General features: G+C 54.6%; 1 protein-coding gene across 1 annotated transcript in view; it reads left to right on the top strand.

The window, feature by feature from the left end:
• Window positions 1–13,160, top strand: part of LOC105760508 (uncharacterized) — a 483,916-nt gene that overhangs the window by 446,116 nt on the left and 24,640 nt on the right. Inside the window, exon 3 of the mRNA XM_072920711.1 lies at window positions 5,689–5,886. Coding sequence (XP_072776812.1) covers window positions 5,689–5,886 — 198 coding nt within the window. The remainder of the gene's footprint in view (window positions 1–5,688; window positions 5,887–13,160) is intronic.

Below are 13,160 nucleotides of genomic sequence, written 5' to 3'. Positions count from 1 at the left end.
TTGCTAGAACAAGTCCAGGGAAATTAGTTGAAATTCAAGTATTTGATGATGTAATTAGAAAAATGCGGTCAATTGATGCAGCCCCGGCTGCAGGGAGCACCCAAAAATGACGAAAACATGAAGGGCCAGCAGAACAAATCCTACAACACCACGGACCAGCCCCTGGGAACCCAAACCAATTCCTATCAGGAGGCAGAGAACCCATTTATCATTTCAATGGCATCATTAGATTAAAAGCTGTCCTCAAAAGATGAACCAACCAGACAGCTCCAGCTCCTGACCTTCCTGCCGACCAATCCACTGAAAGAGGAACACAACATTTCACCAGGGGATGAGATCAGATTATCTGTGAGCAGAAAAAAAGGGAGTTTGGGCAAAACTAAATGGCTCAAACTGCTGTTGGCAAAGAGATGACAAAGGTAAAGTCCTGAGAAAGATAACAAAGGAAATAGGAGAGCAGTTTATGTATTGGTCCAAACATGGAAAGGATGGGAATGGGACACGCTAATGTGGCTCCCCGGCAGAAGAGGGGTTAAACGAATGCTGCTTCTCCTCTTCTGTGCTGCAGCAACTCTCATCTTTTTACCATGCCCCACACCTTGGCAGTGCAGCTCATCCAGCAGCTGAGCCAGGGGATGCAGGTGGCAGCCAGTCCTCCTGATCCACAAACGGCTACAAAAGGACAGGGAATGAGGGCACCGAGAACAATCCCAAAACCAAAGAGGACCCGGGAAGAACAAAACAGAGTCCAGGAGTGAATCTGCCTGGAGAGAGAGCCAGGCACTTGTACATAAGGAAGCTACGGGAGAAATCCTCAGTTCCAATAAATGTCACAAATTGATCCACACAGCTACTCAAAGTCCCGCTACATTCCCAAACTTCGAGGAGGAGAACAAAGGCTTAACAGAGCCATGAATATCGGCTGTTATACAAAAGGAGGGTGCATATTAACGAGGACAGGCAGCAGGCGCATCGGGAAGTCTGAACCTTCCAAGGACCTCAGCCCGTGGGCAAAGGCAGAGGGAGATGCGGCCGGGAAAATTAGGATAAAAAGGAGGCTGCGGACTACAACCATGGCAGAGAGCGCACGGCAAATGCCCCACGGCCTCTCCCCCTGCTCGGCAATAAAGTCACTTTTACAGGACTCCTCGCTCTCCTCCGGCCACAGAAACCTCCGGCGACGGGAATTTCCCCGCACGCTCCCGGCCGCGGGGCAGCCCCCTCTGTCCTACCCACAGCAGCCGGGCCGAGCCAGCGCTGCTCCGGCAGCGGCTCCTGCCCAGGCCCCGGCGGGAAGGAGACCGCGGGCAGCCGCTCCCGCCGCGCCCTCAGCCCGGGGCCGGCACGGGCCGGACACGGCACCACCGACCCGCCGCAGCCCCCTGCCGCCCCCTCCGCCCGCAGCCAGCCCCGAGCCCCCGCAGAACCCAGCGCGGCTCCCACCTGCGCCGGGGCCGCCTCCGAGCTCCGCCGACGCCGCCTCACCGCGCTCCGGCCGCTGCCGCCGCTCCCGGGCCCGCACAGACGCTCCCGGCGCCAATGGCGCCGCTGCCCGCCCACGGCCGCCCTCAGCCCGCCGCCGGGGCCGTGCTGCGCCCCGCTCCCACCAATCAGCGCGCCGCAACCGCGACTGACGGCACCAGCGGCCAATGGCAGCGAGCTGGGGGCGGGCTCTGCGCACGGCCCAGACTCGCCCCGCGCTCTCAGGGCCCCCCGCGCTGCGTGAGGGCAAAGCCGGAGATGAGCAACAGCCCCGGGACGGGCCCGGGCCCGAGGCGGGATTGAGCTGCCCACACAAACAAACTTCTCCGCACCTCCCGACACGGCTTTCCCGGCCCTGCGCCTTCCGTGCCTCCGGCTCTGCGGGAAGCCCGGGAGCCTCCCTTCTCCTGCCCCTCATTAGTGCATCGGTGCTTCGCTTTGATTTCCCCCGAAAAGGGAAACCTGCCCAAAGCCCTGTGGGTGAGCGGGGGAGGGGAGAGATTTCTGGCAGAAAACTCCAAAGACTCAGAGCAGGATGAGGAGAAGTCAGTGCAGAGCCTTAAATGCAGCTTTCCCCACGCCTCCCTGCTCCCAGCTGCACCTCCTCCCCCGGCAGGGCAGGAGACAGGGAATGGGGCCGTGCTCAGCTCATCCCCCGCGGCTTCTCCCTCTGCTCAGGGACAGGAGTCGTTCCCTGCTGCACCCTGCGCTCTCTCCCAGCCGAGACTTCTCCAGGAACTTCTCCGAGCCGAGTCCATCCCCTGGGGCACAGCCCCCTCCAAGTGCTGCAGCGTGGGTCACTGTGCCACGGGCTCGGTCCTGCCAGGCCAGGCTGCTCCAGCGGGGCCCCTCTGCCCACGGGGTCACAGCCTCCTCTCAGGCATCCCCGAGCTCCAGCCTGGCTCCTCCAGGGGCTGCAGGGGGATCTCTGCATCCCCACGGACCTGCAGGGGGATCTCTGCATCCCCACGGACCTGCGGGGGGATCTCTGCATCCCCACGGACCTGCAGGGGGATCTCTGCATCCCCACGGAGCTGCAGGGGGATCTCTGCATCCCCATGGAGCTGCAGGGGGATCTCTGCATCCCCACGGACCTGCAGGGGGATCTCTGCAGCCCCATGGATCTGCAGGGGGATCTCTGCAGCCCCATTGTAATATATGTTATGGAATAATTCGTGCTTATGTAAAATATGCATCAAGTCAGTTGTGCTTGTACAAAAAGATTCTTAAAGTTTTAAAAGACCAGAAGCAGCAGCCGGGGCTGCAGAAACCACAGATGACAGAGAAAGAAAGACCTCATTTACAAATGAAAAAACGTGGCTCCATGCAGAGATGTGCTCTTTCCGGGGGCAATCCAGGAGGCACCCAATGTGAAAAACGCATAATATATGGCTCTTTGCGCAGAGTTACTGTATGTATTATATTAGTTTGATTCGTAGTGCTGTATTAACATTTTAATAGCATGGTAAATGTAGTTTTGAAGTTAAAATGAAGCTTTAGTAGTTAAAATAGAAACTCCTTATGTGTTTTGTTTTTTATTTTAAGCAATGAGAGACTCGCTTTGACGTAACCATCACAGAACGCCTAAATCTTCCAGAGAAGAGGAATTTATGGCTTTCTTGTCAGAAGAAGCTAATTTCTTCAGGCCTTGCCATGGGGATTAAAGGAAACAGTTGGCATATAACAGACAAGAGTTTCTTGTTTTAAATAGAATGTATGCATAACCATGAAGGATATATGAATATGCAATAGTGTAGTTTTAAGGGTGATTCCTTTGTTCACAAGGTATGCTTGTTGTGGCTTAAGCGCCCGAGAGCTCCGGGCTGGAGCGGAGGGGCTGCGGGAGGAGGAGGAGGGACAGGAGGAGCGGCGGGAGCAGGAGCGGGAGAATCCCGCCGCTCGCACCGCCCGCACGCCGGGGCTGCAGCACCCCCTGCCCCGCCAGCATCGCCCCAGCCCCGAGCCGCAGGGCAGGGGGAGGCCGAGCTCGCCCCGGCTCTTTCGAGGGGTCTCCGGGAGGATTTTTCTGGAGAGCGCTCGGAGCCGGCAGATGCCGAGCCCCGGATCCCTCCGGGCTCCCCAAGAGGAGCTTTTTCGGGGGGAGCGGAGCTGTGATCGCCCCTCGGAGGGTCCCGGGGGACCACGCGGGGCTGGCCCGGTGCTGACAGGGCGGGACATTGGTTTTGGGGATCCCCGTGAGAGCCGGGGCTGCGGAACGTGGGACCCCCGGGGCGGCAGAGGGGAAGGGGCGATACCGGAGCTGGGGGACCCCCGGCAGCCGGAGATGAGGCGGGGACGGGACCCCTGAGCCTGGCAGGGCCTGTCCTGGGGTGACCTCACGATGCTCGTACCCCCATTGGTCCGTTTGGCCCCGAAATGAGTTCTGCACCTTCAGGGCTGGTTCTGAGAGCGAAGAGGGGGAGGAAGAAGCGCGCAGTTTGTTTTCAGGAGCTGCACTCACCCCTCCACATTCCGGCTCCTGGGCTGCTGAGATGCCTTAAGGAGCTGGGACAGAGGCCAGACGGAGCCAAGAGGAATAAAGTGGATATTTATTGAAGTGCCTTCAAAGGCCACACCCCGGCAGTACCGGAGCCATGGTCGGGGCTCTGCCCGGATGGCTCCGAGATGGAAGCAAAAGAGGGCTTGGCCATGAGATCTCACATTTTTATAAGTGTTAGTCCATTTGCATACAGGATTTAATTGCCCAGTTAATAGCTTCCAATTATGAAGTTTTATTCTCCTTGCTTGCCTGCCCTATGCTTTTCCTGTCGTTTGTGCTTTGGGCCTGAAGTTTGAAGAGATTGTCCTTGACTCTCCAGCTAGAACAGGATTGTTTTGTCTTCACCACCCTGTGAAAAGATCCCAGGAACACTTAATCTAAAGCTAGAAGCTGCACACTGGAACAGAACAGAAAAACTGAAACCTGAGGTATCAGTTGTCTGCCAACAGACAGCAGGACAGAGCTCTCCTTTGCTTTTAGTTAGTTTTTAGCTCGCTGAGGCAGAGAAGTTCCCTGGGCTGTGGTTTTTCTTTTTCTTTGGAGCTGTTTAAACCTGCTCTGGACTGAACACCAGAAGAGCACCGGCAGCTCACACCTGTGGCCCACCGGGCTGGGCCTGGGCCATGGAGGGACTTTCTGAGTTTGTCATCTCTTTTGGAGCAACAACAGGTTTTATTGTTTAATATTGTTCATGTTTTGTGCTGGTGAATGCTTTGCCTGTTAAATAAACAGGTTTTTTTGATTTTTTTCTAAGGAAATCTTTTCCTGAACTGGTTGGGGGAGAGACCACTTGAATCTGCTTTCTAGAAAATCCCCTTTGGGGGTTTTCACCCAAATTTGCCCTAAACCAGGACAGGGTGATGGGGACAGGGGGGAGCCCCAAGTGTCTGGACCGGGGGGAGGCTGGAGAGGGGGACCCTTGTACTGCAAAACCCCCCAGCATCCCTAAGCAGGACCCTGGGGAAGGGGGATCCCCAGGAGCCATGAGGATCCCCAGCAGCCCTGAGACGGGGGACACCAGAACCCCAGAGGGATGAGACTGGAAATGGAACACTCCTGGTGGCTTGTTTTTATTCACTCATGATTTTTGGAGGTTTTTATGGACACCTGGAGACTTCTGGAAATGGATTTGGGCAGGAGGAATCCCCACCCCAAGGCGTTCACACCTTGTTTTTCCCCACACCAGGATTTCCCACTCCCAAACTTTGTCTGGATGGAGGAGGAGGCTGTGAGGAAGAGGAAGATGCCCTGGGACACCGAGGCAGGTGAGGAGGAAGTCAGTGCCCCTTTCCCCCTCTCTCCTGCTCCATCTCCCAGCCCAGCACGGCCCCGGCTGCAGGACAGCCCCGCTGCCGGTGCCCTCCTGCCGGGGACGCACTGGGGGGATCTCCTTGTCCTTCCCTGTGGCACGGAGGCAAATCCCATCCTCTCCTTGTCCTTCCTCCCCCAGAGCAGGAGCTGAGGATGGAGACCAGGGAGGACAAATCCCTGCAGCAGAACATCGTGGAAGAGGCTGTTTTGAGTGGCTCCATGGCTGAGGAATCGAATGGGGAGGAAAAGCCCCAGAGATCCCACAGGAGGAGGGGCTGCAAACGCAGATCACCGGGACCTGAGGAGGAAAGACCCACCCTGTGCCGGGGAGGTGGACAGAGCTTCATCCAGGGATCAGAGCTGGTGGTCCAGGAGCAGCCTCATGACAGGGAGAGGCCCTACGAGTGCTCGGAGTGTGGGAAGAGCTTCAGGAAGAGTTTCAACCTGATCTGCCACCAGAGGATCCACAGTGGGGAACGGCCCTACGAGTGTGGGGAGTGTGGGAACAGCTTCAGCCACAGGTCTGACCTGATTGTCCACCAGAGGTTCCACACTGGGGAGAGGCCCTACGAGTGTCCTGAGTGTGGGAAGAGGTTTCACACCAGCTCCCATCTCCTTGTACATCAGCGAATTCACAGACAGGAGAGGCCCTTCCGCTGCCCCGACTGCGGGATGGGCTTCAAGCACAACTCCACCCTCGTCACCCACCGGCACATCCACACCGGGGAGAGGCCCTACGAGTGTCCCCGGTGTGGGAAGAGCTTCTCAGACCGCTCATTCTTTACCCGGCACCAGCGGAGGCACCGGTAAGGGAAGCCCTGCGAGAACCCCGCCTGCAGGAAGAGCTTCGTGCGCTGCTCCAGCTCCATCCCCATCAGAGGACCCACCCTGGTCAGAGCCCTGGTGACCCACATGCCCTGTGATACACAGAGGGAAGTGGCTGCTGTTATTTTATTTTGCCTCTTATTATCTGTTATCTTCCTCCCTTCAAAACACAGAAAATTGGGGTTAAAATCAACAAATTCATCAAAGGCATCTAAAGCCTCACATTTTACTTGTGTTTTGGGGAATCTTGGATTCCAGGAGATATCTGGGAGTATATGGGGGGGTTGGGGGATGTTTGGTTTAGTTGTCTTTATTTCTTGGTGCTCCAAATGATGAGAAGGATTGATCTGTCACCTCAAAACCACTCAATGCCACTGAAAACTACTCAATCCCACCCCAAAATTACTCAATGCCACTGCCTCTCAGGGTGAAATTGGGTTGGAAGGGGATTGGGCAAAGCAGGACGCCAGTCAGGATGGGCATTGGGTGGAGCGAGATAAGTGGGATGGGGTTTAGGCGGTGTGAAATGGGGGAAGTACAGCTTGGGAAGGGGTCTTGATGTCCGGGAGGGGTGGGATGGGCTGGGGTTGGGACTGGGGAGGTGGGGTGGGGTCTGGAATGAGACAGCCAAAGTTTGGGGATGATTAAGATATGGGGAGCCCATTACTGAGTGAGTGTTTGAATAGTCTACCATCATGAGGAGATGCTGGGGTATCTCACATTCCTGAGGCAGTTTTGGGGCACTCCCCCGTTCTTGGGGGGTTTCCTGAGAGCAGCTCCATGGAGCCCCATGGCCAGGGGTGGTTGCCACGGGCCTGAACTCAGAGCTGTGCCAGAGTCCATTGCCTCAGTGCTGAGAGCAGAGAAATGATGAATGACCCCAGACATCTCCAGTGTGTGTGTGTGGAGGCCTGTGAGCTTACTGGGGAGAGGGCAAAAGCGATCCCCTGGAGAAATGCACCGTAGGCTCTGGGCATTCCTCACAGCTCAGGGTGAGGACAGAAGCTTCCCCCATGGAGCTCTGCAGCACTGTGTTAATTTGTCCCAGTTCTGTCCCCATTGGCCCGTTGGCCTTTCCTACCCCTTTTACCCTGATATGTTCATGTTCTAGCAAGTTCTCCCTTCCCTATTTTCCCATTGGTTTATGTGCCCGCCTGTCCACCCTGCCATTCCCTATTAGTCCCTTTCCCTGTGTACCATCCCTAAACCCTGAGATCCCTGACGCTCTCCTCCAGCCCCTCTTTTCCCGTATTTACACCCTAAATCCTCCTTTGTCTTTGTCTTTAACCCCCAGAGCCCTGGAGCGTCAGACCCTGATAAACCCTCGTTGGAGCTCCATGCCTGGGCCCTCCCGTGTCCTCACTGCCGAGCTGCTCCGTGTGTGTGTGTGTGTGCTGGGCTCCCGTGGCTCTGCCCGTCAGCACAAAACACTCCCAGGGAAAGTTGTGCCGCCACCACCACAGACTGACAGTGTCCCTGGGGACCAAGAGGCCCCTGTGACACTGTGGGACCAAGGAGAGCATTGCTGCCCTGCCAGGCCTCATGGAACCAAGGATCCTCTGTGACACTGCAGGGCCTTGGGGACCACGGTGACATTGTGACACTTCGGGGCCCACGGATCCAAGGGACTTTGTGACACCAAGGGGTCCCATGGAACCAAAGGGACATTGTGACACTGGGAGACCTCATGGAATCATGGACACCATTGGGACACTCTGGGGCCTCATGGAACCGTGGTGACACCAAGCTGGCTGGGAATGTTGATCTGCTGGAGGGTAGGAGGGCTCTGCAGAGGGCCCTGGACAGGCTGGATCCAGGGCCCAAATCCAACAAGGTGAGGTTTAACAAGTCCAAGTGCCGGGTCCTGCACTTTGGCCACAACAACCCCTGCAGCGCCACAGGCTGGGGACAGAGGGGCTGGACAGCAGCCAGGCAGAAAGGGACCTGCAGGGACTGATGGACAGCAGGCTGGACATGAGCCAGCAGTGTGCCCAGGTGGCCAAGAAGGCCAATGGCTCCTGGCCTGGATCAGGAATGGTGTGGCCAGCAGGAGCAGGGCAGTGATTCTTCCCCTGTGCTGGGCACTGGTTGGGCAGCACCTCGAGTGCTGTGTCCAGTTGTGGGAAGGACATGGAGGGGCTGGAGCATGTCCAGAGAAGGGCAACAAGGCTGGTGAGGTGTGTGGAGCACAATTCCTGTGAGGAGTGGCTGAGGGAGCTGGGGTTGTTTATCCTGGAGAAGAGGAGGCTCAGGGGAGACAAGGCAGTATCAGGGCACAGGTTGGACTTGATGATCTCTAAGGTCTTTTCCAACCTTGCTGATTCTGTGATTCTCTAAAACCACCCTTGGAGCAGTTGCAGGAGGAGCCCTGGGCCTCCTCTTCAGAAGCTCCAGCAGCCCAGGTCCCTCAGCTTCTCCTCACAGCCCCAAAGCCCATCCTGTCAGTCCTGCAGAGCCTCTGCAGCTCCTCCTCACTGCCCAGAACAGGGAGCCCCACAGCCAGACACAGCTGACCAGATGTGCCCCCCTGGCCTGGGGTGCCTCTGGCAAGGGAGCAGCACCAGGCACTGCAGGAGCCTGCAGACAATTCCTGCAGCACTTGCGGTGAGACAGAGTGAAAATTTAACAGGGTAGAAATCCATTTAGATTTATGTGAAATGTGCACTTCGAGCTTGCTAAATATGCTGTTTAGTCTGGTGACTGCAGCCCTAGCCATACCACCCCAGCTAAGGAGAAAGAATGCAAATTTCCACACTAAAAGATAAGAGATAAGAAAGACTCCTCGGACCTTAAAACAGACAGGGCAGAGTGACCCAGGAGTTCTTTCTGTACTTTCTGAAAAAAAACTGAGTACAAGTGTAACTAGCTGTAAGTGTAATGTGAAATCAGTGTAATGAATATGCATTAATCTATTGTGAAATGCTATGCATATGGAAATTAGTACAGGTAATAAAGAAGGATCAAGAGTTCTCAGAGGGACGCATGTCTATTAAAGGACAATGAGTCCCGATATGCGTCCACAGCGCTGTGAATAAACATACCCATTCCCTACAAGTCTTAATGGGAATTGTGAGGTTTGATTTTTCATCCATGTTTCAGTTTGATGTATCAATTACATCCTTCTCCATAGCTTTAGCAGCGGATTTCAGCCCAAACATCAAGGCATCTCCTCATCCCTCCCATCTGGGACTCAACTTCCTCTTCACTGACCTCAGTGGGTTCATGTGGCTCCTCTGTGTGCCTGCCCTGTGTCCTTTTCTCTCACTGCAGGGAGGATGGCAGCACTGGCAGAGTCAATATCTGCCCGGGGCTGCAGATGGTTCCGTGAGCCCGGCCGGGCTCGGTCCTTGCGGCCGGAGCTGTTTTCCCATGGAGGTTTCTGCAGCGGCTGCGCTGGGGCTGTGTCAGGCTGGGCCGCGCTGGGGCAGGGCCAGGATCTCAGCAGCCAGGCCAGAAGGCCGAGACGGGGCTGGACCTTCCTTGGCACCTCTTTGGGGCCAGAGGGGAGAGAGACCCAGCCAGGCTTTCTCATCTTCAACTTGTGTCTGCACAGAGGCGTCTGCAGTTTCCTTAGTGGTTTAACAGATTGTCAGCTCTCAAAGCTAATTACTGATTGGTTTTTTGTCAGACACAGAGGAAACTGCTAGCAGCTTCTCTCAGGACATCACTTCTGTGATGCAAAACCACCACAGCAGCACAGAGCACAGAGCTCCTTTGTCCATATGTAGTGGCCATGTGCCCGAGGCCTCAAAACCCCACATTGAGAGATCTCTGGGCCCTCTCCAAGGTGTTTTCAAATGAAAACATTCAGCTCATAGTCTAAGAAAATCACCAGAGGACAGGACCAGCCTGACCTATCTGTCCTGGCTACTTTTGTCTGGGAGCAATCCTTGGATATACAGAATTTGGGAGGCCAAACTAATTTTTGCCATGGACCCTGGACCAGAAGGCATGTTCTTTTCCAGAGGAAGGAAGGAAGAGAGCCCCAGTGATTCAGGGGCAGATGAGAGGTGACCACAAGAGGCAAAGGCCAGCTAGAGCTGGCAGGTTTTTTTCTGGGAGATACCCTTGCATACAGGAAATATTTTAGGGAGGATACCAGTTTTGACAATGGGCATCTGAAAAGATGGATAGTTCTTTCCCATAGCAAGGAAAGCACATAGCCCCAGTGCTCCAGGAGCTGATGAGAGGCAGCCCTTGGCATTCTAACATCAGCCAGACCTGTCAGGTGGCCCCTGGCAGGCCAAGCCAGCCAGACCTGGTCCATGTTCCCTCGGTTCCATGGGGACCCACAGTGTCCCAATGGTCCCTTGCTTCCAGGAGGCCCTGAGGTGTCACAATGCCCCCTTGGTGACACCAGGCCCTGAAGGGTCGGAATGGTCTCCATGGTTCCATCAGGCCCCACAGAGTCATAATGGTCTCTGGGTCCCTGAAGCCCCGTGGTGTCACCATGGCCCCTTGGTTCCATGGGCTCCAGTGGTGCCACAATGATCCCCTTGGTTCCATGAGGTGCCCACAGTGTCACAGTGATCCCCATGGGAAGGAAAGAACCGAGCCCCAGTGTGGCAGGGGCAGCCACCAGAGGCCAAGGCCAGCCAGGCTTGATGGTACTGGCAGATTTTGGCTGGGAGCAACCCTTGGATATAGGGAATTTTAGAGGTGGAATCCCAATTTCAAACATGGACATTTGGAGGAGAAGGATGGCTTTTTCCAAAGGAAGGAAAGCATGGAACACCAGTATTTCAGGAGCAGACCAGGTCTAGGCCAGCCAGACCTCTTTGTCCTGGTAGCTTTTGTCTGAAAGCAACCCTTGGATATAGGGAATTTGGTAGATGGAACCCAAATTTTGGCCATTTCTGCATAGATAAGAGGGACGGTTCTTTTCCATAGGAAGGAAAGCACAGAGACCATGTGTTTCAAATGCAGAAGAAGAAAGAGGTGGCTCCTGGGAGGCTCAGCCAACCAGACCTGTTCTTCCTGGCAGGTTTTGTAATGGAGGAATTTTTGGATACATGGAATTTGGGAGGAGGAATCTCAATTTTGACCACGGTCCCCTTGAGAAGGACAACTATTTACATTGGAAGGAAAGCACCAAGCCCCAGTGTTTCAAAAGCAGATGAGAGGCAGCTCTCAAGAGGCCAAGGGTACCCAGACCTGTCTGTCCTGGCAGCTTTCACTTGGGAGCATTCCTTGGATGTACGGAGTTTTGGAAGAGAAATCCCAATTTTGGCCATAGAACCCTGGAGGAGAAAGACAGTTCTCTCCCATAGGAAGAAAAGCCCAGAGCCCCAGGGCTTCAGGGGCAGATGAGAAGGAGCCCTCAACATGTCAAGGTGGTCGGGTGGTCCCCAGGAAGCCCAGCCAGCCAGACCTGTTCCATGTTCCCTTGGTTCCATGGACCCCACAGTGTCACAATTATCTCCTTGGTTCCATGAGGCCCTGGAGTGTCACAATGTTCCCCTTGCTTCTGCAGTGTCACAATGGCCCCATGTTTCCATGAGCCCTTGCAATGTCACAGTGGCTTTGTGGTTCCACAGAGCCCTGATGTGTCACAATGGCCCCTGGGCTCCGTGTGCCCTTGCTGTGTCACAGCGGCTCCTCTGTGACACTGCGGCTGCACAAGGTCACCATGGACCCTTGGTTCCCTGTGGTTCTGTAGTGTCACCGTGGTGTCCTTGGACCCACATTGTCACAACTGACCCACGGTTCCATGAGGTTCTGCAGTGTCACTGTAGCAGTCAGAGGCCCTGCAAGGCCTCCCTGGCGGTCACTCACCTAAGATAAGAAATGCCGAGTCACGGTGACTGGACCAAAGAAGCCGCTCTTCTGCATTCAGACCCTTCTTATCTCTCTGTAAGGCTATTGGTGTATTCTCCTCAAACCTGGGAATTGGACAATTTCCAACACCCCAGTACCCTATATAAACACCCATTTCTATCCAGTTTGGCAGAAGAACTGTCACTGCATCCCTTCAGAGGAGCTGGCAATAAAGGACATCGCTGTGGAACCACATACAGCCTTTTCCTCTCTCTGTCCCTGTGTGTCTGCCAGAGGCACTTGTGAGCACAGAGCGAAATCACTGAGAGCTGAACTCACAGAGCTGAAATCACTCCAGAGGTGCTCGCTAAGTTGCTCGTGGCTGGGAGCTGAGCCCAGGGACCCAGACAGGCTGAGACTAATAGCGCAGCACTATCCAGGACACCTGCAGCAGCGGCGGCCGGGGTTGGATGGACCCCTGGGACCCCAGGCTGCATAACGTGGCCGCCCGAATGAATGGAGCACTGGCATCCTGGCACCCCTGAGAGCAGCATTCTTTGTGAATTGTTACTGCCTTGGACGCCTATGGCCCCTTGAAGGTAACTCCTCCTTTATAGAAATTTTCTGAAGAGGTGTCCAATTAATTTGCATATCAGTATCCTCAGGAGCTGGACGGCAGACCACCCACCCAGCAGTTTCTTGACCCACATTTGGCTGAAGAAGTGTAGGTTTAAAACAGCCTTTTTATGCACTTTTATCTTGGGTCCTTTTTTGTTTTTTCTTTTTTCTTTTTACTGGTGGGGGTATGGAAGAGAACAAAACTGGAATGGGATCAAAATCTAGTAAATTAAAACGATCCCAGAACGAAAGAGACTTATATTTACAAATCCTACAAATCCTATCTGCTAACAGCTTTTCTTTCTCTAAAGGCAATCTTTCAAAAACTGACTTAAATTATAGAATAGAGTATCTCCCAGTTTCCAGATACTAACACACACACTATTGGTTTAGAGTCATTTTGGGACACAGTAGGGACAACAATATACGCTTTCCAAACTGATGAAAACTTTTCTGTAACAGTTTCTACCTCGATTTCACTCAATTACTAAAGCAGTCGAAAAGACAAATTCTCTGCAGCTTCCTTCTGCTGAGGAAATTCCACCCTTATCTTTCTCAACAAAGACTGTCCCTTCAAATGCTAATTTGCCAGATAACATTCCTCTCTCAGTCCCTGGGACGGGGAACACAGACATTGTACCACCCCACCCACCCGCGGGGTCCGTGG

This window comes from Taeniopygia guttata, chromosome 33 (assembly GCF_048771995.1).
Source record: "Taeniopygia guttata chromosome 33, bTaeGut7.mat, whole genome shotgun sequence".
Taxonomy (NCBI): Eukaryota; Metazoa; Chordata; class Aves; order Passeriformes; family Estrildidae; genus Taeniopygia; species Taeniopygia guttata.
This window is presented reverse-complemented; position numbering and strand designations above follow the sequence as displayed.